Source organism: Acipenser ruthenus, unplaced genomic scaffold (assembly GCF_902713425.1).
Source record: "Acipenser ruthenus unplaced genomic scaffold, fAciRut3.2 maternal haplotype, whole genome shotgun sequence".
In the NCBI taxonomy this organism is placed as follows: Eukaryota; Metazoa; Chordata; class Actinopteri; order Acipenseriformes; family Acipenseridae; genus Acipenser; species Acipenser ruthenus.
This window is the reverse complement of record NW_026708218.1, coordinates 1-24,771: the sequence shown is the minus strand read 5'-3', so window position 1 is coordinate 24,771 and position 24,771 is coordinate 1. Positions and strand designations below refer to the sequence as shown.

Sequence of the window (24,771 nt, the reverse complement as noted above, 5' to 3'; positions counted from 1 at the left end):
TCCCTCCCCCCCTCCTCCTCCATCCTTCCATCCTCTCCCTCCCTCCTTCCCTCCCCCTCCATATATGGGCTACATGGAGGTGTCTGTCTGTCTGTCTGTCTGTCTGTACAGCCGTCTGTATGTCACTTTGACGTAAGTGTAATACAGCACAGTGCAAGCATGGTAAATTTTCTATTTTGAGAATGGGACAAGTATAACCGGTTTGTGACGCACTCAGACACCCCCCCCACACACACACACCCCCAGTAACCACAAACCCAGGCACCAATCTGCATTTTACTAAACATCTTTCACTTAACCCTCACACCCCAGGTCCTGATTACCAACAGGGTTTTATATATATATAAGAGGGAAGCATTGTAAAGCACAGAGAGGTCTGGTAAAGCATAGGGAAGCATTGTAAAGCACAGAGAGGTCTGGTAAAGCATAGGGAAGCATTGTAAAGCACAGAGAGGTCTGGTAAAGCATAGGGAAGCATTGTAAAGCACAGGGAGGTCTGGTAAAGCATAGGGAAGCATTGTAAAGCACAGAGAGGTCTGGTAAAGCATAGGGAAGCATTGTAAAGCACAGAGAGGTCTGGTAAAGCATAGGGAAGCATTGTAAAGCACAGAGAGGTCTGGTAAAGCATAGGGAAGCATTGTAAAGCACAGAGAGGTCTGGTAAAGCATAGGGAAGCATTGTAAAGCACAGAGAGGTCTGGTAAAGCATAGGGAAGCATTGTAAAGCACAGAGAGGTTTAAAACACTCAGCACTGAAGTTAATCACCATTGATTGGCACTTGATTGTAAAGGCGAGGGAAGGACAGCTTTTCTGGTTTTGATATCAGCATATTAGTGATGATTATTTAACACTTTTTCTGAAAGGTGAGCAAGGGTGAGAGTTTCAGCCCACCCCAGCTATACACCTAGGCCTGTATAAACACTGAGGCAAAAAAGTAGATTGGACCTGCAGATTGGAATTGATTGAAATAAAACACTTACAACGGTCTTTATTATAAGCAAAAGATATTTATTGTTGTAGTACTTAAGACAAGTTTGCTTTATCAGTACAGTACTTGACAATCAAACTGTGAGACCCTGTAACTACAGGATCAAATCAGGGGGCGCCCCTCTGAGAATAACTATATACATACTGAGCATCAAAAAGAAACTGATCACTTACATTTGAGCATCAAAAGAAACGTATCACTTATATTGGGATAGAATTCACTAGATGTGATCGAAAAATGACAAACTCTGTTTCAGAGCAGGTGCGGTGACTTTTGTATCGTGCTGATTAACAACTGACATCACGAAGATGCTGCTGAATGATCTGTGGATCTCGGGCAGGTGTTCCTTGGTCTCCCAGTTGGTGGCGCTGTCATTGACAGAGTGTGTCTGGTTATACCGTCTCGCCAGGTTTGAAATCGCTGGCTGTGAGCACCCAAGACGGCGAGCCACAGCACGCTGCCCTAGCCCAGCCTCCAACATGCCGATCGCACGAAGGCGCTGCTCTCTCGACAGACGTGGCATATTGGTTTTTTTTCTATTGCTTTTATTCAAAGCTTGCAATTCAACAGCTGGAATCGCTCCACACCCAGCGTCCAATCAGCTGTCTCGCTAATCAGGTGATTAAGTGCATCTGCTTCAGTCATAGTCACTCAAGCGTGTCATGGTCAAGGATGAATGATTGAGTGATTAAAAAGAAACCAAAAACATTTCATCCACGCCCATCATTTATATACCTTATTTTTGAAAATAAATGTGTTACAATAGTGATAAGTTTCTTTTGATGTTCTGTATATATATATATATATATAAAGCTATTTTAAGAATTTCTATTGCTAGAAACAGTCTGTTCTTGAGAATGGGACAAGTATAGCTGGTCTGTGACGCACTCAGACACACCCCCCCACCACACACACACACACACGCACACACACGCACACACACGCCCAGGAACGACAAACCCAGCCCCTGATCTGCATTTTACTAAATGTGTTTCACTTAACCCTTTACACCCCAGGACCTGATTATCAACAGAACACATATAAACACCAATGCAGTATCACATTACATAACTCATACAAAATTAAAAACTATAAACCTCAAGCCACAATGAAATTAATATTTGGTTTTCTTTTTTACATTTATTTTAAGGAAATCATTCTCCTGGACCGCATACCAAAAAAAAGAGAGGAGACAGGACATGAATCTGTGTGTCGATGACATTTAAAAAAAAAATCTAAATCGGATTCATGCAGCGATCTCGTTATATACGAGACCCCGAGACCCTCACGCACACGCACACGCTCGCGCACGCACACACAGCCGTGTGGTTCTGGTTCCGGCTCACAGCTTGTGTGGGTTGACCCACTTGTAGGTCCCTTCGTAACTAAACCCAACTTTCTTCAACAACTCATCAGCTTCAACTGGGCCTCGACTGAGAGGAGAGGAGAGGAGGAGAGAGAATTAGGAAATTAATTTTAAAAAAGCAGTATCACTGATGAAGGCACTAGAGTCCAAACGCTGGTCTGCTTAACAAGAGACCGAGTCAAGCAGACCAGCGTTTGGGGCTCCAGTGCCTTCATCAGTGTTATTGAAACTAGAAGAGACCGAGTCAAGCAAACCAGCGTTTGGGGCTCCAGTGCCTTCATCAGTGTTATTGAAACTAGAAGAGACTGAGTCAAGCAGACCAGCGTTTGGGCTCTAGTGCCTTCATCAGTGTTATTGAAACTAGAAGAGACCGAGTCAAGCAGACAATGGCAAACGTTTCCACTAGAAGTCTTTCTCAGCGTCTTCAATAGAAACACTAAAAGAAACTTCATAAATTCAAAGACGTTTTGTCTTGAAAGACTCATCGTTGAACCGTTTGTCATTGAATTGGCGGTTTCACTGCCTCCCTGATCATCGTGTAGCGGAGCTCTCTTACCTCCCATAGGTGTAGGGAACAGGCAGGATGTTGTCCGACTCGATCCTGTGCAGGAGAGGGGTGAAGATTCTCCAAGCCTCCCGCAGCTCATCACTGAGAGACACAGACAAGAAAATAAATTGCACTGCAAACACTGAACACAGCGAGTTAGTGAAGACCCCCATATTCAGTACTGCACTTGTACAATTTACTGTGAAACCCAGAGTAACCCTGATTTGACCCGGCTTGGAAATAAGACTCCCGCTGCAAATCCGTGTGATCCAGTCCTGGTTTCACTGTGAGTTTAATAATAAGACACACCTGAGCTTGTTACCTAGACACACTGGGGGCTGATCAAGCTGGTAGTAAAACCTGGGGTGGGTGACACTGCTGTGGAACAGGAGTCTAATTCCCATCCCTGCAATGCATCTCATTCAGAAATCTTTTACATTGGCTTTTGCTATCTTAGTGAAGGCCACCCTCTGGTGGACACTCGGTGAAACTTTATTGCATTTTGTAACTGATGTTTCTTAGGAAAGGTGCGGACAGAGATACAGACAGGCAGAGGGACCAGCAGACAGAGAGTCAGACTGAGAGACACACAGAGAGACACACAGGCAGAGAGACAGACAGACACACAGGCAGAGAGACAGACAGACAGAGAGAGAGAGACAGACAGACAGACAGACAGAGAGACAGACAGACACACAGGCAGAGAGACAGACAGAGAGAGAGAGAGAGACAGACAGACAGACAGAGAGAGAGAGACAGACAGACAGACAGAGAGACAGAGACACACAGACAGAGACACACAGGCAGAGAGACAGACAGGCACACAGACATAGACACAGGCAGAGAGACACACATAGGCAGAGACAGACAGACACAGACAGAGAGACACACAGGCAGAGAGACACACAGGCAGAGAGACAGACAGACACACAGGCAGAGAGACAGACACACAGACAGGCTCACCTGCGTACGAAGTGCATCTGGCTGCCACAGAACACATCGAGAATGAGACGCTCGTAGGCATCAGGGAGCTTCACATCCTGAGAGAGGAGAGGGGAGAGATAGAGAGGAGAGAGGAGAGGAGGGGAGAGAAATGAGAGGAGAGGCACAAGAGGGGAGAGGAGAGGGGAGAGAGAGGAGAGATAGAGAGGAGAGAAGAAAGGAGAGGAGAGGAGGGGAGAGGAGAGGAGAAAGGAGAGGGGAGACAGGGGAGAGGAGAGAGGGGAGAGAGGAGAGGGGAGAGAGAGGAGAGGGGAGGAGAGAGGAGAGGGGAGAGAGGAGAGGGGAGAGGAGAGGAGAAAGGAGAGGGGAGACAGGGGAGAGGAGAGAGGGGAGAGAGGAGAGGGGAGAGAGAGGAGAGGGGAGAGAGAGGAGAGGGGAGAGAGGAGAGGGGAGAGAGGGGAGAGAGGAGAGGGGAGAGAGAGGAGAGAGGAGACGGGAGAGGGGAGAGAGGAGAGGAGAGGAGAGAGGAGAGAGGAGAGACAAGAGAAGGGAGAGGAGTTAGAACGGGCGTGTTTGTGTTGACGTGATTCACCCGCAGTAAGCGATGGACGGTATAAACTCCCACACAATAACCCGACATTCAAAATGTCCCCCAATCACAGTACAGTAATCAAAACAAACAAGCGAGCAGGCAGTTAAAAATCTTTATTTTTATTAGTGCCAATTGCTTCTTTGTATAGTTCTGTGCTGTTTGGAGCTAATCTTTAGGAGTGTTTGAGGTTATACCTCTCTCTCTCTCTCTCTCCTCTCCCCCCCTCCCTTCCTTACTCGTTCTCTCTCTCCCCTCCCTTCCTCTCCTCTCCTCTCTCGCTCTCTCTCCTCACTCTCACTCTCCCTCTCCTCTCCTTTCCTTTCCTCTCCTCTCCTCTCCTCACTCTCTCTCCTCTCCTCTCACCTTGTATCTGCTCCCGTAGGTCAGGTCCAGCTCGCTCTCCTCTCCTCACTCTCTCTCTCCCTCTCCTCTCCTCACCCTCACCCTCACTCTCTCCTCACTCTCTCTCCTCTCCTCTCCTCTCCTCTCACCTTGTATCTGCTCCCGTAGGTCAGGTCCAGCTCGCTCTCCTCTCCTCACTCTCTCTCTCCCTCTCCTCTCCTCACCCTCACCCTCACTCTCTCCTCACTCTCTCTCCTCTCCTCTCCTCTCCTCTCACCTTGTATCTGCTCCCGTAGGTCAGGTCCAGCTCGCTCTCCTCTGGGTTGAAGAACATGCCCGGTTTCTTGGTCATCATCTTTGCGTACACGGCCTCGTTGGGCTGCACTCGGATCACGAGCTCGTTCCTCTTGCAGTGCCGAGCGAAGATATCACCGGGAACGTCGCAGAACTGCAGCCGCACCTCTGCCTTTCGCTCGTTCAGAGCCTTCCCACAGCGCAGCACAAAGGGGACCCCTGAACCACAGCACAAAATATATAATATAATACACTACAATAAAATACAATACAGTATAATACAGGGTGTCAGAGACACAGACACAGAGACAGAGATACAGAGACAGACAGAAACAGAGGCAGACGCACACACACCCCTCCTCCATCCTCTCCCCCTCTCTCACCGTCCCAGCGTTCGTTCTGCACATACAGCACCACAGTGGCAAAGGTGGGGGTGCGGGACCCCTTGGGGACGGTCTGGTCATCGAGGTACCCCTTCTGAGCCTCCCCCTCTCCCTCGGGGTCCCCCACGTACTGCCCCAAAACCACATCGTCCAGAGAGGCCTCCCGCACGCATTTCAGCACCTTCACCTGCAGGGGACGGCAGAGACGCAGAGAGAGAGAGAGAGAGAGAGAGAGAGAGAGGAGAGAGAGAAGTTAGTGTTGTGTGCGTCTCTCAACGTGTGTCTCAGTATGTCTCAGTGTGTCTGAGTCTGTCTCAGTGTATCTCTCAGTGTATCACAGTGTATCTCTCAGTCTGTCTCAGTCTGTCTCAGTGTATCTCTCAGTCTGTCTCTCAGTGTGTCTCTGTGTGTCTCTGTGTGTCTCTGTGTGTCTCAGAGACACACAGAGATACACTGAGACACACAGAGACACACAGAGACACACAGAGACACACTGAGAGACAGACTGAGAGATACACTGAGACACACTGAGACACACAGAGACACACAGAGATACACTGTGTGTCTCAGTGTGTCTCAGTGTGTCTCTCAGTGTGTCTCTCAGTGTATCTCTCAGTGCGTATCTCAGTGCATTACCTTCTCATCTCTGACATCATCAGAGTTGGGCGAGACCGGCTTCTCCATGGCAACGAGACACAGCATCTGAAGCAAGTGATTCTGCATGACATCCCTGAGAGAAAGAGGAGAGAGGAGAGAGAGAGAGAGAGAGAGAGAGAGAGAGAGGACAGAGTGTTTTTTTCTAACATTATACGCTGAGCTGCTGTAGTTAATCTAATCTAATGTCTTACACTGGCATTTCCTGCTGTGTGCTGGGCTGAGCCTCGCTGTCTCTCTCTCTCTCTCTCCTCACCTGATTATCCCAAATTCGTCGAAGTACCCCCCCCTCCCCTCGGTCCCGAATGGCTCTTTGAAGGTCAGGACCACGCAGGAGATACTGTCCCGGTTCCAGATCGGGCCAAAGATCCGATTCCCGAACCTGAGGGAGCAAAAAAAGAGCTTGCTCACAATGCTGTTTTGTTGAATTACAATTCCTCCTCCCCTCCCCCTCTCCCTCTCCCTCTCCCTCTCTCTCTCAGGTCCCCTGCTCGCTCTTCTTTTCAAAGAAGGTAAACAAGCATGGCTCCTGCTGTGCCTCTCACCACCAGCAAGCACAGGCAGGTTCACATCCCCCCCGCTGCGACACTGAACTGAGCTCCCCTCTCCTCTCCTCTCCTCTCCTCCTCCCCCTCTCACCTCAGCACCATGAGGTTCTGCACCATCTCCTTGCCCAGGTAATGATCAATGCGGTAGATCTGCCCCTCCTCTCCTCTCCTCTCCTCTCCTCCCCCTCTCACCTCAGCACCATGAGGTTCTGCACCATCTCCTTGCCCAGGTAATGATCAATGCGGTAGATCTGCCCCTCCTCTCCTCTCCTCTCCTCCTCCCCCTCTCACCTCAGCACCATGAGGTTCTGCACCATCTCCTTGCCCAGGTAATGATCAATGCGGTAGATCTGCCCCTCCTCTCCTCTCCTCTCCTCCTCCCCCTCTCACCTCAGCACCATGAGGTTCTGCACCATCTCCTTGCCCAGGTAATGATCAATGCGGTAGATCTGCCCCTCCTCTCCTCTCCTCTCCTCCTCCCCCTCTCACCTCAGCACCATGAGGTTCTGCACCATCTCCTTGCCCAGGTAATGATCAATGCGGTAGATCTGCCCCTCCTCTCCTCTCCTCTCCTCCTCCCCCTCTCACCTCAGCACCATGAGGTTCTGCACCATCTCCTTGCCCAGGTAATGATCAATGCGGTAGATCTGCCCCTCCTCTCCTCTCCTCTCCTCCTCCCCCTCTCACCTCAGCACCATGAGGTTCTGCACCATCTCCTTGCCCAGGTAATGATCAATGCGGTAGATCTGCCCCTCCTCTCCTCTCCCCATCTCCTCCCCCTCTCACCTCAGCACCATGAGGTTCTGCACCATCTCCTTGCCCAGGTAATGATCAATGCGGTAGATCTGCCCCTCCTCTCCTCTCCCCATCTCCCCCCCCTCTCACCTCAGCACCATGAGGTTCTGCACCATCTCCTTGCCCAGGTAATGATCAATGTGGTAGATCTGCCCCTCCCTCCCTCCTCTCCTCTCCTCTCCTCTCCTCCCCCTCTCACCTCAGCACCATGAGGTTCTGCACCATCTCCTTGCCCAGGTAATGATCAATGCGGTAGATCTGCCCCTCCTCTCCTCTCCCCATCTCCTCCCCTCTCACCTCAGCACCATGAGGTTCTGCACCATCTCCTTGCCCAGGTAATGATCAATGCGGTAGATCTGCTCCTCTGTGAACAGGGAGGACAGGTGGTTGGAAAGCTGGTCCGAACTCTGCAGGTCCTTCCCGAAGGGCTTCTCCACAATCACACGATTCCAGCCCCTTGGAAGAGACAGGGAATATTCATTAGAACAGGGTTAGGGTTAGTGTCAGTGTTGTGGTCAGTCTGTATCTCACTTGGTGCTCAGGGTTGGTGTCAGTGTTGTGGTCAGTCTGTATCTCACTTGGTGCTCAGGGTTAGTGTTGTGGTCAGTCTGTATCTCACTTGGTGCTCAGGGTTAGTGTTGTGGTCAGTCTGTATCTCACTTGGTGCTCAGGGTTGGTGTTGTGGTCAGTCTGTATCTCACTTGGTGCTCAGGGTTGGTGTTGTGGTCAGTCTGTATCTCACTTGGTGCTCAGGGTTGGTGTCAGTGTTGTGGTCAGTCTGTATCTCACTTGGTGCTCAGGGTTAGTGTTGTGGTCAGTCTGTATCTCACTTGGTGCTCAGGGTTAGTGTTGTGGTCAGTCTGTATCTCACTTGGTGCTCAGGGTTAGTGTTGTGGTCAGTCTGTATCTCACTTGGTGCTCAGGGTTGGTGTTGTGGTCAGTCTGTATCTCACTTGGTGCTCAGGGTTGGTGTCAGTGTTGTGGTCAGTCTGTATCTCACTTGGTGCTCAGGGTTAGGGTTGTGGTCAGTCTGTATCTCACTTGGTACTCAGTGTAAGTGTTGTGGTCAGTCTGTATCTCACTTGGTGCTCAGGGTTAGGGTTGTGGTCAGTCTGTATCTCACTTGGTGCTCAGTGTCAGTGTTGTGGTCAGTCTGTATCTCACTTGGTGCTCAGGGTTGGTGTTGTGGTCAGTCTGTATCTCACTTGGTGCTCAGGGTTGGTGTCAGTGTTGTGGTCAGTCTGTATCTCACTTGGTGCTCAGTGTCAGTGTTGTGGTCAGTCTGTATCTCACTTGGTGCTCAGGGTTAGGGTTGTGGTCAGTCTGTATCTCACTTGGTGCTCAGGGTTGGTGTCAGTGTTGTGGTCAGTCTGTATCTCACTTGGTGCTCAGGGTTAGTGTTGTGGTCAGTCTGTATCTCACTTGGTGCTCAGGGTCAGTGTTGTGGTCAGTCTGTATCTCACTTGGTGCTCAGGGTTAGGGTTGTGGTCAGTCTGTATCTCACTTGGTGCTCAGTGTCAGTGTTGTGGTCAGTCTGTATCTCACTTGGTGCTCAGGGTTAGGGTTCTGGTCAGTCTGTATCTCACTTGGTGCTCAGTGTCAGTGTTGTGGTCAGTCTGTATCTCACTTGGTGCTCAGGGTTAGGGTTGTGGTCAGTCTGTATCTCACTTGGTGCTCAGTGTCAGTGTTGTGGTCAGTCTGTATCTCACTTGGTGCTCAGTGTCAGTGTTGTGGTCAGTCTGTATCTCACTTGGTGCTCAGGGTTAGGGTTGTGGTCAGTCTGTATCTCACTTGGTGCTCAGTGTCAGTGTTGTGGTCAGTCTGTATCTCAGTTGGTGCTCAGGGTTAGGGTTCTGGTCAGTCTGTATCTCACTTGGTGCTCAGGGTTAGTGTTGTGGTCAGTCTGTATCTCACTTGGTGCTCAGGGTTGGTGTTGTGGTCAGTCTGTATCTCACTTGGTGCTCAGGGTTAGTGTTGTGGTCAGTCTGTATCTCACTTGGTGCTCAGGGTTAGTGTTGTGGTCAGTCTGTATCTCACTTGGTGCTCAGGGTTAGGGTTGTGGTCAGTCTGTATCTCACTTGGTGCTCAGGGTTGGTGTCAGTGTTGTGGTCAGTCTGTATCTCACTTGGTGCTCAGTGTCAGTGTTGTGGTCAGTCTGTATCTCACTTGGTGCTCAGGGTTAGGGTTGTGGTCAGTCTGTATCTCACTTGGTGCTCAGTGTCAGTGTTGTGGTCAGTCTGTATCTCACTTGGTGCTCAGTGTCAGTGTTGTGGTCAGTCTGTATCTCACTTGGTGCTCAGGGTTAGTGTTGTGGTCAGTCTGTATCTCACTTGGTGCTCCGGGTTAGGGTTGTGGTCAGTCTGTATCTCACTTGGTGCTCAGTGTCAGTGTTGTGGTCAGTCTGTATCTCACTTGGTGCTCCGGGTTAGGGTTGTGGTCAGTCTGTATCTCACTTGGTGCTCAGTGTCAGTGTTGTGGTCAGTCTGTATCTCACTTGGTGCTCAGGGTTAGGGTTCTGGTCAGTCTGTATCTCACTTGGTGCTCAAGCACTCCAGGCTGATGTTGCGGGTCACGTCCTCGTACACGCTCGGGGGCAGTGCCAGGTAGAAGAGGCGGTTGGCCGCTTCTCCGTTGGGAATCTCCCCCACGTGCCGGTTCAGGCTCCGGAACGCCGCAGGGTCGTTGTAGCCGCCGGAGAGGTAGGAGTGACGAGAGAAGAACTGAGAGAGCTTGGAGGAGTCCTCCTCCGATACCTGGGAGAGAAGGAAGGGGGGGGGACGGAGAGAGAGAGAGAGAGAGAGAGAGAGAGAGAGAGATACACTTTGCTGTGCTTTTACTGTGGGACACTTTTACAAGGGTTTGGGTTACCATGGTTTGTATTTTTTAATATGCTTTACCAGACCTCTCTGTGCTTTACAATGCTTCCCTATGCTTTACCAGACCTCTCTGTGCTTTACAATGCTTCCCTATGCTTTACCAGACCTCTCTGTGCTTTACAATGCTTCCCTATGCTTTACCAGACCTCTCTGTGCTTTACAATGCTTCCCTATGCTTTACCAGACCTCTCTGTGCTTTACAATGCTTCCCTATGCTTTACCAGACCTCCCTGTGCTTTACAATGCTTCCCTATGCTTTACCAGACCTCTCTGTGCTTTACAATGCTTCCCTATGCTTTACCAGACCTCTCTGTGCTTTACAATGCTCCCCTATGCTTTACCACACCTCTCTGTGCTTTACAATGCTTCCCTATGCTTTACCACACCTCTCTGTGCTTTACAATGCTTCCCCATGCTTTACCAGACCTCTCTGTGCTTTACAATGCTTCCCCATGCTTTACCAGACCTCTTTGTGCTTTACAATGCTTCCCTGTGCTTTACCAGACCTCTCTGTGCTTTACAATGCTTCCCTATGCTTTACCAGACCTCTCTGCGCTTTACAATGCTTCCCTATGCTGTACCATGCTTTCACTGTGCTGTATCCCTCCCTCTCACCTTCATGTAGGGCTGGCACTGTTTCTGAATGTCCTCCACGGTCAGTTTGGAGCGAGCGAAACCGACGAAGTGAGTGTCCTCTGGGAGCAGCCCGTCCCGGTACAGCCACCTGAGAGAGAGAGAGAGAGAGAGAGAGAGAGAGAGAGAGAGAGAGAGAGAGAGAGAGAGAGAGAGAGAGAGATTAACAGAGATACAGAGACACAGATACAGAAGCACTGAGACACACACACTGAGACTGAAGCACACACACACACACACACACACACACACACACACACACACACACACACACACACACACACAGAGACAGACTCACACACACTGACACAGACTCACACACACACACTGCCACTACAGAGATTTTTATTTTTTCATTGCTGTAACATGACACTGCATTAATTGCTGACACTGTTTCACAGCCAATTCAAAACGTAATAATGCTCAAGAACATTTTGGCAGAATACTCGAGCACAGCTTTCCCAGGAAGCAGGGATCATATCAATGACACAACGCCTGCAACTCACCACAGAGTGGGGTAGATCTTCTTCTTCGCCAGATCACCCTGCAAGAAAAACCAAAGAACATTTGAAAAAAAAAAAAGCTAGTTCAGTTTCGTCCAGAGAATCGATTTCACAGGGATGGGAATCATCACAAGTGTGAATAAACCAAATACATACCTGCATTTATCAACCCCCCCCCCCTCCCCCCCCAAAACCTTACTGTCAGTCTGAGTGACTGTGTGTGTGTGAGTGACTGTGTGTGTGTGTGTGTGTCTGAGTGTCAGAGTGACTGTGTGTGTGTGTGTGTGTGTCTGAGTGTCAGAGTGACTGTGTGTGTGTGTGTGTGTGTGTCTGAGTGTCAGAGTGACTGTGTGTCAGAGTGACTGTGTGTGTGTGTGTGTGTCTGAGTGTCAGAGTGACTGTGTGTGTGTGTGTGTGTGTCTGAGTGTCAGAGTGACTGTGTGTGTGTGTGTGTGTCTGAGTGTCAGAGTGACTGTGTGTCAGAGTGACTGTGTGTGTGTGTGTGTGTCTGAGTGATTGTGTGTCTGTGTGTGTCTCAGTGTGTCAGAGTGACTGTGTGTGTGTGTGTGTGTCTGAGTGATTGTGTGTCTGTGTGTCTCAGTGTGTCTGAGTGACTGTGTGTGTGTGTGTGTCTGAGTGATTGTGTGTCTGTGTGTGTCTCAGTGTGTCTGAGTGACTGTGTGTGTGTGTGTGTGTGTCTGAGTGATTGTGTGTCTGTGTGTGTCTCAGTGTGTCTGAGTGACTGTGTGTGTGTGTGTGTGTCTGAGTGATTGTGTGTCTGTGTGTCTCAGTGTGTCTGAGTGACTGTGTGTGTGTGTGTGTGTCTGAGTGATTGTGTGTCTGTGTGTGTCTCAGTGTGTCTGAGTGACTGTGTGTGTGTGTGTGTGTCTGAGTGATTGTGTGTCTGTGTGTGTCTCAGTGTGTCTGAGTGACTGTGTGTGTGTGTGTGTGTCTGAGTGATTGTGTGTCTGTGTGTGTCTCAGTGTGTCTGAGTGACTGTGTGTGTGTGTGTGTGTCTGAGTGATTGTGTGTGTGTGTGTGTGTGTGTGTGTGTCTGTGTGTGTGAGTGACTGTGTGTCAGAGTGACTGTGTGTGTGTGTCTGTGTGTGTCTGAGTGTGTCTGAGTGACTGTGTGTGTGTGTGTGTGTGTGTGTCTGAGTGACTGTGTGTGTGTGTGTGTGTGTCTGAGTGACTGTGTGTGTGTGTGTGTCTGAGTGACTGTGTGTGTGTGTGTGTGTGTGTGTCTGAGTGTGTCTGAGTGACTGTGTGTGTGTGTCTGAGTGACTGTGTGTGTGTCTGTGTGTCTGAGTGACTGTGTGTGTGTTTGTCTGTGTGTGTCTGTGTGTCTGAGTGTCTCCTTGTGTGTCTCTTTGTGTGTCTCTGTCAGTCCACTCACCGTTGATCCCAATATAATGACCAAACTGTCCCCTGATGATGAAGTCATGATCGTGTGTGTGTGTGTGTGTGTGTGTGTGTGTGTGTGTAAGTCTCTCTCTCTGTTATTAGGCTGCAGTGCTCGTATATGTGCATCTGTTTTTGTGTATTCTGTGTGCGTGTCTCTGTCGCTCTCCCTCTAGTTGGTGCACCTATAGCTGCTGTGTGTGTGTGTGTGTGTCTCTCTCTCTCTCTCTCTCTGTCTCTCAAGTCTCTATAGAGCAGAAACCAGGGTTATACCAGCTGATCAGAGAGAGAGAGAGAGAGAGAGAGAGAGAGAGTAGCAGTGCTATACTGTTTTATGCTACTATCTATGTATTTGGCAGACGCCTTCATATACATTACTTACAATACATGACCTGACAGCACAGAGCGTTTGCATTTTGAGTTTGTAAAACCGCAGCGTGATCTCTCTCTCTCTCTCTCCCTCTCTAAATATTTTAAACATAGACATCACAGTGAACAAAAATACAGACCAAAGAATCATGATATGTTTTCAGTATGAAACGTGGCACGCTGTCAAAATGAAAACATTACACAGTTAGTCTCGGGTAAGACCTCCCTGAGCAATCCTGCCAGCGTTGACACACTGTTTAAAATGTAAATAACATTGTGTGTGTGCACAATGAGCCACTGATGTTGCGATTTCATTGTACACAAAAGGTTTAGCTGAGACATTCAGTAAGCATGCCATCTGAAGAGGAGGCTGTGCGGTCCAGTGGTTAAAGAAAAGGGCTTGTAACCAGGAGGTCCCCGGTTCAAATCCCACCTCAGCCACTGACCCTGAGCAAGTCACTTCACCTCCTTGTGCTCCGTCTTTCGGGTGAGACGTAGTTGTAAGTGACTCTGCAGCTGATGCATAGTTCACACACCCTAGTCTCTGTAAGTCGCCTTGGATAAAGCCGTCTGCTAAATAAACAAATAATAATAATAATAATAATAATAATAATAATAATAATAATAATAATAATGTGGGATAACTCCCTCCCCCCTCTTCTCTCCTCCTCTCCTCCTCCCCCCTCTTCTCTCCCCCTCTCCTCCTCTTCCTCCCCTCTCCTCCCCTCTTCACTCCCCCTCTTCTCTTCCTCTCCTCCTCCTCCTCTATCCTATAATCGCCTGATCTATCCGGTCCACACTGTAATGTTGAAACTCAGAATCAGCTCATCTTTATCAGATCAATATTTCAACACAAGCACAAGCATTTCAGCAACTTCACAAATCAAAAGATGCGATTTCAAAATGCAAACACAGACACACACACACACACACCGAGAGACAGACACACACTGAGAGACACACACACACACACTGAGAGACACACACACACCGAGACACACACGCACCGAGAGACACACACACACACACAGAGAGACACACACACACACAGAGAGACACACACACACCGAGACACACACACACACCGAGAGACACACACACACACACACTGAGAGACACACACACACACACTGAGAGACACACACACACCGAGACACACACACACTGAGAGACACACACGCACTGAGAGACACACACACACTGAGAGACACACACACACACACCGAGAGACACACACACACACCGAGACACACACACACACACACTGAGAGACACACACACACTGAGAGACACACACACACTGAGAGACACACACACACACACACCGAGAGACACACACACACACACCGAGAGACACACACACTGAGAGACACACACACACACTGAGAGACACACACACACACCGAGAGACACACACACACTGAGAGACACACACACACACCGAGAGACACACACACACACCGAGAGACACACACACACACACCGAGAGACACAGACACACACACCGAGAGACACAGACACACACACACACACACACACACACACCGAGAGACACACACACACTGAGAGACACACACACACTGAGAGACACACACACACACGAGAGACACACACACACACACCGAGAGACACACACACACACCAAGAGACACACACACACACTTCGCTACAACAATGTGTGTTTTTTTTAAACTGCACACAGTTTACTAGGAAACAGATCGGGTTCAATTAAAAGAGTGAGCTGGTAAGCCTTTCTAAACAGAGCTATCGACTACGACACAGAGAGGGAAGTCGGCTTTTTCAATTCTCTCATCACTTACATGAAGCGAGACGAGAGCGGGTCACGCAGACACCAGCTCTGCTTGCCGTGTGATTTTGCAATATCGAACAATTTCTTTCTTTCAGCTGCCCTGTGATGATGTAACAGAAAGTCAGCAGTTTGGATCTGTGATTACAAAATCCACAAAAAAAAAAAACCAAAAAAAAAACAGAGAGGTGTGGTAAAGCATAGGGAAGCATTGTAAAGCACAGAGAGGTGTGGTAAAGCACAGGGAAGCATTGTAAAGCACAGAGAGGTGTGGTAAAGCATAGGGAAGCATTGTAAAGCACAGAGAGGTGTGGTAAAGCATAGGGAAGCATTGTAAAGCACAGAGAGGTCTGGTAAAGCATAGGGAAGCATTGTAAAGCACAGAGAGGTCTGGTAAAGCATAGGGAAGCATTGTAAAGCACAGGGAGGTCTGGTAAAGCATAGGGAAGCATTGTAAAGCACAGAGAGGTCTGGTAAAGCATAGGGGAGCACTGTAAAGCACAGAGAGGTCTGGTAAAGCATAGGGAAGCATTGTAAAGCACAGGGAGGTCTGGTAAAGCATAGGGAAGCATTGTAAAGCACAGAGAGGTCTGGTAAAGCATAGGGAAGCATTGTAAAGCACAGGGAGGTCTGGTAAAGCATAGGGAAGCATTGTAAAGCACAGAGAGGTCTGGTAAAGCATAGGGAAGCATTGTAAAGCACAGAGAGGTCTGGTAAAGCATAGGGAAGCATTGTAAAGCACACAGAAGCATTGTAAAGAATAGCAAGGAATGATAAAGTAAATCAGTAAACGTGGCACAGCTTGGTAAATACAGAGAACAACCATGGGAATAGCATGGGGGGGGGAGGCTGCTGACTCTCTGTGCCAGTGTAGTGTTGTAAAGATTATGAAAGGGCAGCCCCATCGTGATGCAGCACAGATGAACGCAGGCGTGTGTTTCCGTACTGTGCAAAGTCACTGCTGCTCAGCAGTGCTGCTTGTGCAAGGCTGGGAGACAGAGGCATAATGAATTAGCAAATTCCTGTTGCCAAGTAACAGCATGTGTCGTGCTAGTGTGTGTGTCTCTCAGTGTCTCAGCGTGCGTGTGTGTGTGTGTGTGTGTCTCAGTGTGTGTGTCTCTCAGTGTCTCAGCGTGCGTGTGTGTGTGTGTCTCAGTGTGTGTGTCTCTCAGTGTCTCAGCGTGCGTGTGTGTGTGTGTCTCAGTGTGTGTGTCTCTCAGTGTCTCAGCGTGCGTGTGTGTGTGTGTCAGTGTGTGTGTGAGTCTGTGTGTCTGTGTGTGTGTCAGTGTCACTGTGTCTGTTAGTGTGTGTTAGTGTCAGTGTCTGTGTTAGTGTGTGTGTGTCAGTGTCACAGTGTCTGTGTTAGTGTGTGTGTGTGTCAGTGTCAGTGTGTGTGTGTTAGTGTGTGTCAGTGTCACAGTGTCTGTGTTAGTGTGTGTGTGTCAGTGTCAGTGTGTGTGTGTCAGTGTCACAGTGTCTGTGTTAGTGTGTGTGTGTGTCAGTGTCACAGTGTCTGTGTTAGTGTGTGTGTGTCAGTGTCAGTGTGTGTGTGTCAGTGTCACAGTGTCTGTGTTAGTGTGTGTGTGTCAGTGTCAGTGTGTGTGTGTCAGTGTCACAGTGTCTGTGTTAGTGTGTGTCAGTGTCAGTGACAGTGTCTGTGTTAGTGTGTGTCAGTGTCAGTGTGTCTGTGTTAGTGTGTGTGTGTCAGTGTCTGTTAGTGTGTGTGTGTGTGTGTCAGTGTGTCTGTGTTAGTGTGTGTTAGTGTGTGTCAGTGTGTCTGTGTTAGTGTGTGTGTGTCAGTGTCTGTTAGTGTGTGTGTGTGTGTGTGTCAGTGTGTCTGTGTTAGTGTGTGTTAGTGTGTGTCAGTGTGTGAGTGTCACAGTGTCTGTGTTAGTGTGTGTGTGTGTGTGTGTCAGTGTTAGTGTCTGTGTCACAGTGTCAGTGTCTGTGTCAGTATGGCAGCTCTATCAATAGGCTGTTGTCAGCACTCTCGTTGTAACGCAAGCGCAGCTCACACTGTTTCTATTCTCTGAATTGCACAAAGTCACGGCCGCTCAGCTGTTTTTTTCAGCCCTGATTTAGAAATCAAATAAAGAGCCAACTTTCTATTTTACTGCTACATCAGTTAATATGCACGGCTTTATTATCATGATCACTGGCCCCTCCCTTTAAAGGAGCGCTGACCATCTTTAAAATCCATTCTCTCACCTCTTATTAGCTTTATTATCATGATCACTGGCCCCTCCCTTTAAAGGAGCGCTGACCATCTTTAAAATCCATTCTCTCACCTCTTATTAGCTTTATTAACAGGATCACTGGCCCCTCCCTTTAAAGGAGCGCTGACCATCTTTAAAATCCATTCTCTCACCTCTTATTAGCTTTATTATCATGATCGCTGGTCCCTCCCTTTAGAGGAGCGCTGACCATCTTTAAAATCCATTCTCTCACCTCTTATTAGCTTTATTAACATGATCACCGGCCCCTCCCTTTAAAGGAGCGCAGACCATCTTTAAAATCCATTCTCTCACCTCTTATTAGTTTTATTAACAGGATCACCGGCCCCTCCCTTTAAAGGAGCGCTGACCATCTTTAAAATCCATTCTCTCACCTCTTATTAGCTTTATTAAGAGCCCTTTTAAATAATGATTTGTTGAGGAAACGTGAATTATATGTTGTCAGTCCAGCAGCAGTACAAAGTTGAGTTTTTGCTAATCCCACAGTATTTGAGTCTGCTGGTTCTGCAAGATAAGCTCTTGTCGATTTTGACAGAAGTCTTTTTCTGGTTTGCCTTGTCTGTGTTTCTGTCGCTAGGCTTTTCTGAAAGATATTGCCTCGCTGTTTTCTGCACACGTGAAATTTGCTCTCCCTCAGAATCTCATGATGTCTTCATAAGAAAACATTTTGTGGGCTTCGTGCTAGTTAATCCTTCTTTGAACCCTATCACTCAACGGTGAACGCAAAACCATAACTGATATTTATAATATTTTAGTGTTTGCCGTTCAGTGGTAGAATTTTTTAAAAAAAAGTATCTAGACACATCAGTAAAACTCCTCCACGTCCACTCTCTTGTTTAACACTGTGGGTGCGTCTGTATTGGGGGGAGGGGCTCGCATATGAATCCACGTACTCACCGACGCCCCTACGATGAAGAAGATGTGTGTGTCGGACTGTCTGAACTCCTCATCGTCGTACAGCTCCTTCCTCAGCTGCCCGAAGACCTCCGAGCGGCTGAGAGGGGGGTTCACACTCATCCTCCCTGTGGGTATAGCACAGAGAGGTCTGGTAAAGCATAGGGAAGCATTGTAAAGCACAGAGAGGTCTGGTAAAGCATAGGGAAGCATTGTGAAGCACAGAGAGGTCTGGTAAAGCATAGGGAAGCATTGTAAAGCACAGAGAGGTCTGGTAAAGCATAGGGAAGCATTGTAAAGCACAGAGAGGTCTGGTAAAGCATAGGGAAGCATTGTGAAGCACAGAGAGGTCTGGTAAAGCATAGGGAAGCATTGTAAAGCACAGAGAGGTCTGGTAAAGCACAGGGAAGCATTGTAAAGCACAGAGAGGTCTGGTAAAGCATAGGGAAGCATTGTAAAGCACAGAGAGGTCTGGTAAAGCATAGGGAAGCATTGTAAAGCACAGAGAGGTCTGGTAAAGCATAGGGAAGCATTGTAAAGCACAGAGAGGTCTGGTAAAGCACAGGGAAGCATTGTAAAGCACAGAGAGGTGTGGTAAAGCATAGGGAAGCATTGTAAAGCACAGAGAGGTCTGGTAAAGCATAGGGAAGCATTGTAAAGCACAGAGAGGTCTGGTAAAGTATATAGTAAACTACTGGGGGGGCGGGGGGGGGGGGGGACTGCACAATTACCGGTCAGATTTACTTAGTAAGTTTTTATAAGGGTCGGAAATATGAAAACGTTCGTTTACAGTAAAACAATTAGGAAGAGGAGACGAGACGTGCATTTATTAAATACCGCGCATTAAATAAAACGCACATTCATACGCCGGGGTTAGTGAGAGTCGCAGGCAGACGGCCAATTCTGTGAAATGGGTTCAGAACTAGAAATTCATTCGTCCGCGGTCATCTTTATTTAAATTAACCAAATCCCGTCAACTCGTCGCATCTTTATCATTCCATGCACAAAATAGGAAGCGGAACTTAAAAGAGAGAGAGAGAGAGAGAGAGAGAGAGAGAGAGAGAGAGAGAGAGAGAGAGAGAGAGAGAGAGAGAGAGAGAGAGAGAGAGAGAGAGAGAGAGAGAGAGAGAGAGAGAGAGAGAGAGATGTCAATTAAAATAGCAAAGGAAATTGCATCCATGAAGCAGCGATTTCAAATAATAGTCGTCCCTGATCTACTCACTGTCGTGTTTCTGAACAAACTGTACAGTCTAATGTGGGAGTCCGAGTCTGTTTTTTTTCGTTCTCTGGTTCGCTTGCGTGCTTGCTTTCCTTCCTCCCTTCCTTCCTTGCTGTAAAGCGTGTGGATGCAATTGACAAGCCCCTCTATATTACTCCAGATTGGTTGAGAAAATGCAAGTGACCACAGCGAGCGCTGCTGACCATGTCCAGGGGCTCCGGCGATGCTACAAAGTATTCAACACCGAACACAGTCGCCGAACTGTGTGGAACGGTAAGCCCAGGAGCCAATCAGCGGCCGGGAATCCCGAATCGGGCCAATCGAATGTCGCAGAGCAGGTCGCCACAGCGGCCAATCGCGTTCAAGGGGCGGGATTTATTTATTTATTTATTTATTTATTTATTTATTTATTTATTTAATTTATTTTTTTTTTTTTAAATGTCGGCTCACTGTTCAGCTGGCCGAGTTTATAAAATAAAATCCTCCCTAAATCCTTTTATTGCTGCAACATTATCACTGGTTCCCTCGTTTTCTTTGTGTTAAAAACTGTTTTGGGTTACTATTAAGCTTTCTAATATATATATATATATATATATATATATATATATAGACACACCTCACCTTTAAGAGCAGCGACGGTACAATTTCAGGAAGCGGGTTCCTCGTCACGTTTTAGGCTGGGGAAATCCTAACATGAAACTTTCTCCTGCCTGTCCAATTTAGACACGAGAAATCTATCAATTTAAATAAATACTTTTCATTTCATGACGGTACCGACAAGTGTCCGTGATACGGAACATCGCGACGGGCAGCCGGAAGTAGCTTCGATTATTTCCCCTGTGATGTGAGCGACTAGTTTATCCGTAGCTGCGTGTAGTATGGATTGAAACTGAAACTTGTGAAGTATTTATTGTTATTAAACTTACAAGAACTTCAAAAATCGCAATAGCACGTAAGTACAACTCTATAGCAATACTACTAAGTTGTCGGATGCCCCCTTATGCGAGTGTACCTTGGTGAATTTGTACAAGTAAATTTGTCTTTAATATGCTTTACCACACCTCTCTGTGCTTTACAATGCTTCCTATGCTTTACCAGACCTCTCTGTGCTTTACAATGCTTCCCTATGCTTTACCAGACCTCTCTGTGCTTTACAATGCTTCTCTATGCTTCACCACACCTCTCTGTGCTTTACAATGCTTCCCTATGCTTTACCAGACCTCTCTGTGCTTTACAATGCTTCCCTATGCTTTACCAGACCTCTCTGTGCTTTACAATGCTTCCCTATGCTTTACCACACCTCTCTGTGCTTTACAATGCTTCCCTATGCTTTACCACACCTCTCTGTGCTTTACAATGCTTCCCTATGCTTTACCAGACCTCTCTGTGCTTTACAATACTTCCCTATGCTTTACCAGACCTCTCTGTGCTTTACAATGCTTCCCTCTGCTTTACCAGACCTCTCTGTGCTTTACAATGCTTCCCTCTGCTTTACCAGACCTCTCTGTGCTTTACAATGCTTCCCTATGCTTTACCAGACCTCTCTGTGCTTTACAATGCTTCCCTATGCTTTACCAGACCTCTCTGTGCTTTACAATGCTTCCCTATGCTTTACCAGACCTCTCTGTGCTTTACAATGCTTCCCTATGCTTTACCACACCTCTCTGTGCTTTACAATGCTTCCCTATGCTTTACCAGACCTCTCTGTGCTTTACAATGCTTCCCTATGCTTTACCAGACCTCTCTGTGCTTTACAATACTTCCCTATGCTTTACCAGACCTCTCTGTGCTTTACAATGCTTCCCTCTGCTTTACCAGACCTCTCTGTGCTTTACAATGCTTCCCTCTGCTTTACCAGACCTCTCTGTGCTTTACAATGCTTCCCTATGCTTTACCAGACCTCTCTGTGCTTTACAATGCTTCCCTCTGCTTTACCAGACCTCTCTGTGCTTTACAATGCTTCCCTATGCTTTACCAGACCTTCAGAACAGGTACAGTTAAAGACAGAATTTTATTTAACTTAATAATAAAGTTTAAGAATTGCTCCAAAAATATATACAGTGCCTTGCGAAAGTATTCGGCCCCCCTTGAACTTTGCGTCCTTTTGCCACATTTCAGGCTTCAAACATAAAGATATGAAACTGTAATTTTTTGTGAAGAATCAACAACAAGTGGACACAATCATGAAGTGGAACGAAATTTATTGGATATTTCAAACTTTTTTAACAAATAAAAAACTGAAAAATTGGGCATGCAAAAATTATTCAGCCCCCTTAAGTTAATACTTTATAGCGCCACCTTTTGCTGCGATTACAGCTGTAAGTCGCTTGGGGTATGTCTCTATCAGTTTTGCACATCGAGAGACTGAAATTTTTGCCCATTCCTCCTTGCAAAACAGCTCGAGCTCAGTGAGGTTGGATGGAGAGCATTTGTGAACAGCAGTTTTCAGTTCTTTCCACAGATTCTCGATTGGATTCAGGTCTGGACTTTGACTTGGCCATTCTATCACCTGGATATGTTTATTTGTGAACCATTCCATTGTAGATTTTGCTTTATGTTTTGGATCATTGTCTTGTTGGAAGACAAATCTCCGTCCCAGTCTCAGGTCTTTTGCAGACTCCATCAGGTTTTCTTCCAGAATGGTCCTGTATTTGGCTCCATCCATCTTCCCATCAATTTTAACCATCTTCCCTGTCCCTGCTGAAGAAAAGCAGGCCCAAACCATGATGCTGCCACCACCATGTTTGACAGTGGGGATGGTGTGTTCAGGGGTGATGAGCTGTGTTGCTTTTACGCCAAACATAACGTTTTGCATTGTTGCCAAAAAGTTCGATTTTGGTTTCATCTGACAAGAGCACCTTCTTCCACATGTTTGGTGTGTCTCCCAGGTGGCTTGTGGCAAACTGTAAACGACACTTTTTATGGATATCTTTAAGAAATGGCTTTCTTCTTGCCACTCTTCCATAAAGGCCAGATTTGTGCAGTATACGACTGATTGTTGTCCTATGGACAGAGTCTCCCACCTCAGCTGTAGATCTCTGCAGTTCATCCAGAATGATCATGGGCCTCTTGGCTGCATCTCTGTTCAGTCTTCTCCTTGTATGAGCTGAAAGTTTAGAGGGACGGCCAGGTCTTGGTAGATTTGCAGTGGTCTGATACTCCTTCCATTTCAATATTATCGCTTGCACAGTGCTCCTTGGGATGTTAAAGCTTGGGAAATCTTTTTGTATCCAAATCCAGCTTTAAACTTCTCCACAACAGTATCTCGGACCTGCCTGGTGTGTTCCTTGTTCTTCATGATGCTCTCTGCGCTTTAAACGGACCTCTGAGACTATCACAGTGCAGGTGCATTTATACGGAGACTTGATTACACACAGGTGGATTCTATTTATCATCATTAGTCATTTAGGTCAACATTGGATCATTCAGAGATCCTCACTGAACTTCTGGAGAGAGTTTGCTGCACTGAAAGTAAAGGGGCTGAATAATTTTGCACGCCCAATTTTTCAGTTTTTTATTTGTTAAAAAAGTTTGAAATATCCAATAAATTTCGTTCCACTTCATGATTGTGTCCCACTTGTTGTTGATTCTTCACAAAAAATTACAGTTTCATATCTTTATGTTTGAAGCCTGAAATGTGGCAAAAGGTCGCAAAGTTCAAGGGGGCCGAATACTTTCGCAAGGCACTGTATATATGATTCAGGAGGGACTGAAACAGTAAACAGAGAGAACGATAAATAAAAACCCACAATGCCTCTCTCCCTAAAATGAAGTGAAAGTGAAAGTGAGTAGAGAGAGAGAGAGAGAGGAAGGAAGAGAGAGACAAACACACACATCCATTTATCATATTTACTACGTGTTCTTTAATGGACCTTTCTCGAACTCGCTCTTAAAGGTAATCATTTACTGTCCTCTTTATTTTGCTGTGATGTGAGATTCTGTGATGTGAAATTTTATTAATGTGATATTTTGTACTGACTAACAGATATATCTGGAGATCAGCTTGTCCGATTGTGATGAACCTTGCTAATGACATTCATTAGCACACGCTGTTGTGAGTCTCAGAATCTGTCTGTGTGTGTGGAGTCTGTCTGTCTCTCTGTCTCTCTGTCTCTCTGTCTGTCTGTCTCTCTGTCTCTCTGTCTCTCTCTGTCTGTCTGTCTCTCTGTCTGTCTGTCTGTCTGTCTGTCTGTCTGTCTGTCTAGCTGACACGGGTCTGCTTGCTCCACTTGTCTGCAGGGGCAGCGCACGAAGCCTGTTGCCATGGTGCAGCCCAACGGGATCATGGGTAAGGAGCTGAAGTCGGACATGATTGGAGGGGAGGGGTCGATGGGGCTCAGGGGTCAGGGGTCACTACAGATCCCCCCAGAGCTGGCGACCAACGAGATCGTGCAGAGAGTGATCGCGGAGAATCAGGATCTGAGAGGTATGAGAAATACACACAGAGAAATCAGACACTGAGACACACTGAGATACACACTGACATACCCTCTTCTCCCCTTCCTCTCCTCCCTCTCCCCCTCCCCCCCCTTCCCCTCCCCTTCCTCTCCACCTCCCCTTCCTCTCCTCCCCCTCTCCCCCTTACCCTCCCCCTCTCCCCTCTCTCTCCCTTCCCTCTCCCCCTCTCCTCACTCCTCTCTCTCCCCCTCTCCCCCTCCCCTCTCTCTCCTCCTTTCCCCCTCCCTCTCCTCTCCTCCCCTCTCCCCTCTCCTCCCCTCTCCTCTCCCCCCTCCCCCCCTCTCCCCTCTCCCCCTACCCTCTCTCTCCCCCTCCCCTCACTCCTCTCTCCCCCTCCCCTCTCTCTCCTTCCCCTCTCCCTCTCCCTCCCTCTCCCCTCTCCCCCTCCCCTCTCTCTCCTCCTTTCCCCCTCCCTCTCCCCTCGCTCCTCCTCTCCTCCTCCCCTCTCCCCCTCCCCTCTCCCCTCTCCCCTCTCCCCCTCCCCTCTCCCTCTCCCTCCCCTCTCTCTCCCTCCCCTCTCTCCCTCTCCCCTCTCCCCCTCCCCTCTCCCCTCTCTCCCTCCCCTCTCCCTCTCCCCTCTCCCCCTCCCCCTCCCCCTCCCCTCTCTCCCTCTCCTCTCCCCCTCCCCCTCCCCCTCTCTCCCCCTCCCCTCTCCCCCTCCCCCCTCTCTCAGATGCTATCAGACAGAGTAACCAGGCTCTGCGGGAGCGCTATGAGGAGATGCTGTCTTTCCAGGCTCGGAGTCGGGAGGAGAGAGAATTCCTGCTGGGAAAGTTCAGGGAGGCGCGCAGCCTGGTGGAGCGGCTGACCCGGGACAAAACCGTGCTGCAGAGACAGAACCAGGAGCTGAGGAGGAGCATGCAGGTAACCGGGACCAGAACCAAGAACCCACACCAGAACCCAGCACAGCACAGCACAGCACAGCA

General features: G+C 48.0%; 2 protein-coding genes across 3 annotated transcripts; one reads left to right on the top strand and one right to left on the bottom strand.

Moving 5' to 3' along the window:
• Positions 1-987: 987 nt before the first annotated feature.
• LOC117401639 (glucose-6-phosphate 1-dehydrogenase-like) lies at positions 988-20,147 on the bottom strand. Of its 2 annotated transcripts, none has more exons than XM_059020342.1 (13): positions 20,009-20,147; positions 18,172-18,296; positions 11,467-11,504; positions 10,943-11,051; positions 9,987-10,204; positions 7,749-7,907; positions 6,365-6,490; positions 6,091-6,184; positions 5,455-5,641; positions 5,055-5,290; positions 3,865-3,941; positions 2,911-3,003; positions 988-2,421 (listed from the first exon to the last, which is right to left on the bottom strand). In XM_059020342.1, the coding sequence occupies exons 2-13, from the start codon at positions 18,289-18,291 to the stop codon at positions 2,331-2,333; spliced, it is 1,548 nt and encodes a 515-aa protein (XP_058876325.1). In that variant the 5' UTR covers positions 18,292-18,296; positions 20,009-20,147; the 3' UTR covers positions 988-2,330. The 2 variants fall into 2 exon arrangements, with proteins under 2 accessions (XP_058876325.1, XP_058876324.1); XM_059020341.1 differs by lacking the exon at positions 20,009-20,147 and adding an exon at positions 19,391-19,672.
• Positions 20,148-20,199: 52 nt separating this feature from the next.
• Positions 20,200-24,763, top strand: LOC131730053 (NF-kappa-B essential modulator-like; the record flags this gene model as incomplete). The annotated part of the gene is made up of 3 exons (XM_059020340.1): positions 20,200-20,339; positions 23,627-23,813; positions 24,519-24,763. Coding segments are annotated over exons 2-3 (408 nt in total), but the record flags the coding sequence as incomplete, so codon positions are not given.
• Between the last annotated feature and the right edge of the window lie 8 nt (positions 24,764-24,771).